General features: G+C 34.3%; 1 protein-coding gene across 1 annotated transcript; it reads right to left on the reverse strand.

Annotated features, from left to right (window-relative positions):
* Window positions 1–2,978: 2,978 nt before the first annotated feature.
* LOC127100405 (uncharacterized) lies at window positions 2,979–7,177 on the reverse strand. The gene is made up of 5 exons (XM_051037555.1): window positions 6,515–7,177; window positions 5,639–5,901; window positions 5,280–5,397; window positions 3,757–3,965; window positions 2,979–3,588 (listed from the first exon to the last, which is right to left on the reverse strand). The coding sequence occupies exons 1-5, from the start codon at window positions 6,899–6,901 to the stop codon at window positions 3,135–3,137; spliced, it is 1,431 nt and encodes a 476-aa protein (XP_050893512.1). The 5' UTR covers window positions 6,902–7,177; the 3' UTR covers window positions 2,979–3,134.
* Window positions 7,178–9,775: the final 2,598 nt, after the last annotated feature.

The raw sequence follows: 9,775 nt of genomic DNA on the forward strand, positions 1-9,775 counted from the left end.
TTCGGTACCATTTCCTTTAATGCTCTAGTAAGACTTTTGTTAATCACATGATTTGTCCACTTAGCATCTTCGCCCATAAAGTCTTTGCTATCTATTTCTCAGTTAGTAAGCAGCGCACCATATTCATAATTGTTCGATTTCTTTGTTCGACTACTCCATTTTCTTGTGGTGTGAAAGAAATTGTTAATCTTCATTTAATTCCATTCTCTATACATAATTTATTGAACTTGTTTGCGCGGTAAATTCTCCTCCCATATCTATTCATAAATAACATATATATTTTCTGAGCTTCTTTCTCAACCAGAATCTTGAAGCATTTGAATATCTCAAATGTTTCACCTTTTTATGTTAGAAAATAAATTTAAGTTTTGTAAGAGTAGTCATCTACAAACACTACCAAATATCTATTACCACTGTCAAAGATTGGAGTGATTGGACCACACAGATCTGCATGCACCAGTGACCTTTCTTGATATTTTGTCTTGATGTTGCTTTCTAATAATACACACTTCACAAACCCATATAACTTCCTTGAACTTTGGTAGCCCCTCCACCATTTGTTTCTTCTACATAACAACAATGAACTTATGATTTACATGTTTTTACCTTCTATGCCATAGGTCCTCCAAGTTTTCCTCCTTAACCTTTTCGTGGAAGTGATTTTAATGTAACATGAATCACAAACATCTTGTTCAGAGTCATGTTGTTGTCTATAATTTCCACTCTCTGAGGATGATAAATTATGCATGCACCTTATTATTTATTATGTTTACTAGGCATTTTTTTAAGTTGGCACATTCTTAACAAAATGTTGGTTAAGTCAGGCACAAAGTAAACATCATACACATTTTGAATGATTTCTTCCACTTCAAACATGACACTTCCTTTTTCCATTACATACATTCTTGACTTGTTTTTCAATCTAACAGTACAACTGGAACTTTCATCTAGTTCTACAAACCACCTTTTATTTCCTGTCATATAATTTGATCAACCAGAATCGAGAAACCATATCCCTTTGTATTTAATATCTTGAACTTCGGCATGAGCCATTAGGAGCAACTCTTCTTCCTCGTCAAACTCAACAATGTTTGCTTCCTTTTCTAGTCTTGGACATTAAAATTAGTAGTGCCCTTGTTTTTTTACGTCGATAACATATAATAACACTTCAATTTATAAATGGTTTTTCTCTTTCTCGTCTTTTAACATAACTGCTACTTCCTATTTGAAAATTGCTTCTTCTTCTCTCAAGTCCATAACGATTACCATGCTCAACTTGCAAAACTTGTTCTTCGCTCTGCTTCTCTCTCATTTTTTGCTCATGAACAAATAGTGAACTTTGTAACTCATCCATAGTTAGGATATCAGTGTCTTTAGACTCTTCAATTGAGCATATAACAAAGTTGAAGTTTTCATTCAGAGATCTAAGTTCTCTTCTCAACGATTTTCACATCATTCATATTCTCTCTCTATAATTAGTCATGTCATTTGTTGTTTCCATCACTCTTTCAAAATAATCGTTCACTAATTCACTTGTATTCATCTTTAAGGTTTCAAATGTCCATCGAAGCCTCTACAGCTGCGTCTGTTTCACCACAGTGTTTCCCTTGTACTTGACTTTCATGGATTCCCCTAATTTTTTAGCTATTTCTTTTTGGGTAATAGTTTTTAAGACGGATTTGTCAATTACCTAAAATAGGCACTTCTACACTTAACTGTTCATTCTCCTATGGTTACTTGATTTCAAATTCAATAACACTTTAGTACTTCTTTGTTCGAAGTAGATTCCCATGATCAAACTCCAATGATCATAGTCTCCATCAAACTTGAGCACACTTGGTAGAGTAAAATTGCTTGATTCAACCATTTTATTTCCTTCACTCACTCTAATGTTTTTCCTCCCAAACACTCTTGTTTACTCACTATATCAGACTCCGTAATGGAACTCAGATACCAAAAGAAGAATTAATAACCATAACTTTAATAATATTAATCAAGTGATATCAATTCTTATTCTTACAAAATAAAAATATAATAACTTTATATAAACCTTACCAAAAAAAATGGAAACCTCGGAGAATAATAAGAAATAAGAAACTATAATAACTCATAACATTTATTCAACTTTCCTAAAAAATAATAGTTAAATTAACATTTGTATTTATAACAAAATATACCAACACAAATGCCCACCATTAAGGTACTTCATTACAATATAGAAACAGTTAATTTATTGCTACTGTAAAATGGTTTTTATAATTTGATAATCTTTTTTAAATTGGCATAATAAAAAAACAAAGAAAATATGTTACAAGAAGTCAATCTCTCAAACAAATTTGACTGACCTCTAGAGATTAAAACAAATTTGACTGACCTCTAGAGATTAATATCTTCAATTGTGTGCATGGATGCCTCAGTTTTTCACACAAAAAATATGTGAGAAAAGAAAGAACAGGCTGTTTGCAGTGATATTGACAAACATTTTTTTGACCAGAAACAAGTTTCCAAAATTAATCTTAAGAATTGATGAAGATCAATTTATAATGAAAAGAAAAAAAAAATAGTGTTCCCTTACATATTTTTCATTAACATGTATTTCACTTTGTTAAGAATGTGTGGTTGGGCCTAAACCGATTGGTAGAGTGAGGACTGCCTCCATTTATAAACACATGTTCAGACCATTAACCCACCCCCTCACGCCCAGGACTGGACATCTGGAGCGTGGAAATAAATGGTGGGTGGTCCACCGGATCTTAAACGAGACTCTGATACCATGTTAAAAATGTGTGGTTGGGCCTAACTCAACCCTACAAAACCGATTTAAAAACCGGTTGGTAGAGTGAGGACTGCCTCCATTTATAAACACATGTTCAGACCATATATTGTCCAATGTGGGACTCTTAACACACTTCGTATAAGTATAGAGATTTAGATAGAAAATACCAATGTACCTAATACTACTATTGTGTGATGAAGAATGGTCAGAAATCTAAATAATTTAATTGTCATCATAGCTATAGCTATCTTTTTACAATGAAAGTATTTACATGACTTTTGAAATAAATCAAAGGACTACATTCCTTCCTTCATCTTATGAAAGAATTTTGGAACTTAAATGTAAGTTTACAATCTAATTAAACACTGGAAATATGATCAGTACCAACATCAGATCGAACAGTCGATGTATCAAGTTGAAATGCAAAAGATTCAGCCAATTTAACTGCATCTGAAATTCGTAGCCTCGTTCCCTGCTGCGCAACAACAGTGGATGCTACCTTAGATGCTATTGTACCGATACTTCTCAAATCCGACATGCCTCGTAAAACACCGTACAGAATGCCAGAAGCGTATGCATCACCAGCACCACATGTATCTACTGGAACACATGGAGAGGGAGGGATGTATACAGCTTCACCTTTTACGCCTATGTAAGAGCCTCTGATACCGTCCGTAACGGATACTAGAGGGACAAACTGACTTAGATATCTTGTAACAGAAACAGTACTCTCCTTTGCATCAAAATTACAAAGAGCTCTCGCCTCATCAACGTTAGCGAATATTAAATCTGCGTAATTGCCTATGATCTCCCTGTTGAATGAACAAGTACAAGTTACATACAAATATATATGTTTGTGATCTAAACACCTGCAAACATCATTCATCTTATTATCTTACTAATATGCTGTAAAATTTGATATTAAGTGGAAATGAATGAACTATTATGTGAAAAAAAACAAAGGAGCAAAATGATCTTACCAGAAATGATCAAAATGTCTCTCAATGCAGGAGACATCTGAAGCTGTTACTGCAACCAGAGCACCATTACTCCTAGCTTCCATACATGCTTTTGTTATTGTTTTAATAGTATCGGGAAGTTCGAATAGATACCCTTCAACAACAAGTATGTTGGTCTTGGAAACTGCACTTGCCAAGGAAGTGTCAAAGTTAACAGTTGAAGATGTGCCCTGGCAACAACAGAATACAGAAATATTAGCATTTCAAGTCTTCAATGTATTCCACTGAGAATACCACATTTCTTTCACCAAATAAAATATAGTAGTATGACTACCCTAGATTATAGCAACCTTGATTGCAGCATATACTATATATAACAACCAAGAAAAACAGTTTCAGAGTGAAGTAGAGAATAAACCCAATGCTTGTCATGATTTTCAAGATGGAAGTTCTACATGATAGAATCAGTAAGTTGGAGAAACCATTACCAAATAGACATCTTTGGAAGTACATAATTTCATCAATACCATAACAATGCAAATTGTTCATAGATGATGCTTAAAGAAAGGTTGTCAAAACCGAATCTTGCATAAGATCGGGAGGCGGTAATAAAATCGCAAAACATAAGATCATAGAGACCGGAAGATCATGGCCAAATAAGTTTGAAAGATCGAGAGGGGTAGCAAAATCATAAAACATAAGACTGTAACAAAGATAATAAGATCCTTTTAAAACAAATATATATAATACTATATATTTGAAGTATTTTTACACAATATTTTGGTAGATAAGTGTATTAGTGGGAAAATGGCTCTTTTTCCATATTTTTTACGCGTGTATGATTGAGTTTTTATACTTTATTACCATTTACCAGAGTAAACATTTGCTAGACATTAGGGACATGCTTGTCCTATTACTTGGTTTATCATAAGTCTGTTATCTAAAACAAACTCTACTACTGTGATGTCTATTCTCTATACCCTAAAACTAACACTTCATCATTTTAAAAGACATGTATTCACCACCGCCAAACCATAACTGTATATTTTGTCATCATCGTCCTTCATTTCTTATTTCTTCTTGTTTCTTCTCGGTTTGTGATGGCGGTGGCCGGACCTAGCCAGGATTGCACAAAAATCAACAATGACACGATTTTGCAGCAATCTTGCTCGATTTTGCTACCACGATTCTGCTTAAGATTTGGATCCTTGGGGTGAGTGAGATCGCAAAATCGCAAGATACCATTGATGAAATTTGCATGTTAAAAAGTCTAACTTTATACCATAAAAACTCATGAAATTTTTAAGCAGCTCCTATAGTTGATTGATTCAATCCGCTAGTTAAACATGTGTATGTGTTTCTTCTGAAAAATAGAAGGGTATTGCTTAAACTAGAACGAAAAAGGGAAAAAAAAAGAATGAACAATATATAAATTGTTATTAACATATCTCCTTAAAAACATCTTGTCACGGAATCCTCAAATCGCAACAAGAAGGTGGCAGAAATGTATGGTAATAATATTCTTCATTTGTAGTAAAGTGAACCTGATATGCAAGCATTGTGCGTTGAGCATCTGGAGTTGTAAGAACTATAACTGTTCCAGTTGTCGCATCCTTGATAGGCACAGACAGAAATTGCACATTTGCTCGGCGTAATTTTTCCCTAGAATTTAAATTAAAAGCAAGCAAATCACCATATTGCAAAATCCAACCAAAGGAATGCTTCTGACTTATGGAAGAACAAAAGTTTAAAAGAAAGAGAAGCAAATTATTCCATCACCCATAATTGATGAGACATGAGAGAAGGATATTTCAAATTAACTTTCTTAAATGAAACTAAATCAGCCACAACTTAATCAACCATATCAATAAGATCAAAGAAGTGTGCAGTAATGTGAGCAAACCTGTAGAAACCACCCAATAGATCACTCGCGACACTCCCAGCCATTCCCACATTTATAGCAGGATCTCGGAGGGAGCGGCCTCCAAGCCTTGCCAGGGCAACTAAGGTATTAGAAAGAGATCCACCAGCGGCGGCTTTATAACTGCAACCATCCATGGCCTGCAAAACTCTACCTCTTTCCTCATGATTTACAAGTTTCCTTGTTCCCTTTTCTAATCCTAAATTCTTCAAGAACTCATCATCAATTGTGCCAGAAAAGTCTACCTAAAAAGAACTCCCAAAACAACACAATTATCAAAATGTATACCATATCAATATCAATTTCAACACAATGAAAGTATTCATGATATATCCCACAACATAACAAGAATTGGAGGATTCTAATATGTTGAAAGCGGTGTTGTCAAAATTGTGGATAGCAAAAGCTAGTGCTATAGCGCCGCTACGCAATAGTACCACAGCGACGTCATATTGACTATTTGAAAATATTTTGAACTAAATAGCTTATTGCTGAACAATAACGGTTAGTCCAAATTCTGCTATGCTATAGCACGGCTATTTAACATCATTGGTTGACGGTTTGAAGGAAAGGCAACAAATGAGAAAAGTACAACTTAATTCTCACAAGTAAAGGGCATGCATGCAAATCCAAATGCAGCATTTTTCTCTGGAAAAGTCTGACACAAGTAAGTTTTTATAGCTCTATAGAAGAAGTAATGAAAATAAGTTGAAATAGTTACTTCATTGACATCATAAGTTGCTTTTGACACAAGTAGAATAAGCTTAAATAAGTTACTCCAAAGTCATTGCCAACATCCAAGCACATAGATTTCCCACAGACATATGAATGAGCAATGAGAATGAAAAGGGAAATTACCATGGCTTGTCCAAGACCTAAGACATCCCATCTTTCAGGAAAAACATAAGAGCTAATAGATTCTTCTTCTTCTTCTTCTTCTTCATCGTCTACTTCATCCTCGTCATTAGCTCTAGTCCTAATTTGTTGTTCATCATCTTCTTCTTCATCATGGCTCCTTTGGCTTAAACTGTCAAATTCAGAAGCTCCGCCGAGAGTGGAAAAGGAACAGACTTTGAAAATGCCGCGGCTAATGGAGGAGGAACCAGAAACGTGTCTGCGTCTGTAGCGGCAGAAAACAAAATGGGAGGCGCGAGAATTGGGTAATTGGGGAGGAAGATGAGAAAAAGAGGGTGAAATTGAATGCGAGGAACAAGAGAGACGAACAAAAGAAAGAGACGTAGACATGGTAACGAAAGTGTTAGTGTGTCTTTGTGTCTATGAAGAGACACAAAGAGATAGGAGTTGTGGCTATGGCGAGTAGGGAGGAGGAGGGAGATGAATTGATGGAATTGCAGAAGATAAGGAAGAAAGGAGAGAGTAAGATGGGATAAGGGAAGTTACGAAATCACCCTTTGAGCTCAGGTTTTACAAATTCTAGAAACGACATTTGAGATTATTGACCAGAGCAGATCAGACAAGACACGATTAATATTTGAACGGCGTCAACCGGAACACGTCCTATAGATAAATGGTTACTATAACCAATTGAGGTTGGATAAATATCTTACACTTTTTCAAACGTGTTCTTGTTTATTTTGATTTCAGAGAGATATTCATATTAAGTGGGTGACATTTAAGATGGACCACCATATAAATTGAGTAACTATGATGGTCTATCTTTTCAAAATTATTCACAGTATTTCAAAATGATCGATAATGTTTTTACCGAGATTAAAAAAAATAATAATATTCTCATAAGATATCATATTTTTATTAAATTAATCTTACTAATGTGTTAGTAATAGTGTACATAACTAAACGAGTACACATGTATTGTTGATATTAAATATGAAATTCATCAACTCCTATCTTACGGTGACAATCGAAGAATTATGAAACTCAAGTACCGTTCACTGTGGGTTGACAATTGAGAGAAAGTTGAGTTCAACAACTTTGAACTCAAGACGACCGCAGATGTAAGGATTATGTGAAATACGTATTTCTATTTCAAAATAAAAGTTTCGCTCGAGTTGGAAGCGACGATTTCAAGATCAATCGAAAATATTGTGAAAATGTTGAAGCGTCCACTTGGATATTGATTTTGAAGTGTAATGTTGCATTTTATGTTGAAATCATCTACGTAATACTTTTTTTATTCTATGAATGTTAATTTCATTTTGGAAAATTACATGTTTTTGATGTCAGCTTCTGCTACTATTGTTTATACATTATGGAAATTCATCTACACAAACTTTTGGAGATGCATCTCTGGTATTAAAAAAAACATCTTACAGGGCGTCACTCAAAATGGCCTACGATGGGTGTGTATTGGATGCGTCCGGAGATGCATATCCATACACTGAGGAGCATTTTAGTATTTTTGTATGGTGCCTAAGAAACATATAAGGTGCATTAAAAAATCTCCTACATTAAAAGTTCACACGAAGATCTATAAACTAGAACCTGGGCCTCCATCTGTGTATACGAATTTATTTGATAAATTCTTGAGGCATATTCAATTCTTAATGGGGGTTGGATCTTATGTTTACAAGGAAGAGAACTTTTCCTAAGAGTTATACTTAAAAAAGTAACTAGTAACCTTCTACAAGGATCTTGGCTATGTTTATAACACCCCAATTTAGATTATTCGAATTATTTGTGAATTATCTATATTTTATTTAATTAGATGTAGTGTTGCTTAATTTAATTTAGGGTGGTGAAGATGTATGTTCATTAGATAAGAGTCTAAAGAGTGAGTAGATGTAAGTAGAATGAGTTATTTTAGAATTACTTAATAAATAAAATAATATTATTTAGTGATTTATTTAATTTAATATGAGAAATAGAGAGATTTTTTTTTAAAATAACCATTTTTTCAATTTAAATACTAAAATAATCTTTTTTTTCAAATTAATTACCGAAATAACCACCTTTCATTGATGTTGCACTAGTTGAACTGGCGCATCCAATTAGAATTCAAAGGGGGCGTCAAAGTCATTGGCGCATGCATGCAACCAAGCATGTGAAGGCGCAACATTCATTGGCGTGTGCATGTAGGCATGTGAGTGTGCGTCACATGCATTGGTGCATGCATGTGCTATGTGTGTGTGGCGCCTAGGGCAATGGCACATGCATGTGTGTGCTGATCTATAAAGACAATGTGTATCTCCCATAATTTTCCACACAATTTCTTACCCTCCTTCCATTTTCCTTCAATCTCCTTCAATTTTCTTTTCTTTAAAATGTCTGAATATTCATATATTCACAAGAGAAATACCGATTTAATCTTTTCAGCAGTGCAGCCTCCGATAAAGACCTGACTTTTGAATATAGAAACGTTCGAAGATCTTAATATGACCTTGAATCGTTTGTTAGATGGAGAAATTGCAAAGGGTGAAAGGATCAAAAGAATTCAATGGCTTGATACCACGTTCAACCAAAATGGATAAGTTCATGTATGGGTGGATATTAAGACTCACAGAAACGTTTACAGGATGATGTATATTAATTACAAAAATGTTTTGATGGTTGTAATCGCATAGTTATGTTGTTTATGGGTTATGTTTGTTAGTGATGGTATTTTATTTGTTGTAGTTTGTTGTGTTGTTGTTTAAGTGTTGCTTATGTGTTGTATTTGTTTGTGATGATATTTTCTTACAAAGTTATCATATGAAATGAATGTTGTTTTTAATATAAAGCAAAAGCGTTACAATTAAAATTATCTTGTTGTGCTTGTTCCAACACCAACACTGAGATAGTTAGTACGATTATGACCGGGCTGACGACATGAACTATAAAATTTAACCATTTTGTTCGTCGTATCCATTTCGGTTCGAATACGGGTGCTGTTTGGACGGTCATTTTTCTTTCTTCGTATTATTTCATTATGCCAGAGAATGTCCATTTGATATGCAGGCCAGTAATCCTCTTTTACTACCACTGAAAAGCTAATTTTGTAAACATTGCAATGGCTTATGACTTTGTAAACGTCATATAGTAAGTATGATAAATCTCGTCAAACCTTTGAACATACCGTTATGATATGGGAGCAGGACATACAAAAGGCTTGGAACTTTCTACAGTCGCACCAACCTCTATCTAGTTCCACTCTATAATGTC

The sequence above is a fragment of the Lathyrus oleraceus genome, chromosome 7, assembly GCF_024323335.1.
Source record: "Lathyrus oleraceus cultivar Zhongwan6 chromosome 7, CAAS_Psat_ZW6_1.0, whole genome shotgun sequence".
In the NCBI taxonomy this organism is placed as follows: Eukaryota; Viridiplantae; Streptophyta; class Magnoliopsida; order Fabales; family Fabaceae; genus Lathyrus; species Lathyrus oleraceus.

Excerpts from the sequence above, each read along its gene's own strand:
- LOC127100405 (XM_051037555.1), bottom strand. The coding sequence starts at position 6,901 with ATGTCTACGTCTCTTTCTTTTGTTCGTCTCTCTTGTTCCTCGCATTCA. Across the intron at positions 5,902-6,514 it reads TAGGTCTTGGACAAGCCATG|GTAGACTTTTCTGGCACAAT; the intron begins GTAATTTCCCTT and ends AGTTCTTTTTAG. Across the intron at positions 5,398-5,638 it reads CTATTGGGTGGTTTCTACAG|GGAAAAATTACGCCGAGCAA; the intron begins GTTTGCTCACAT and ends TTTAAATTCTAG.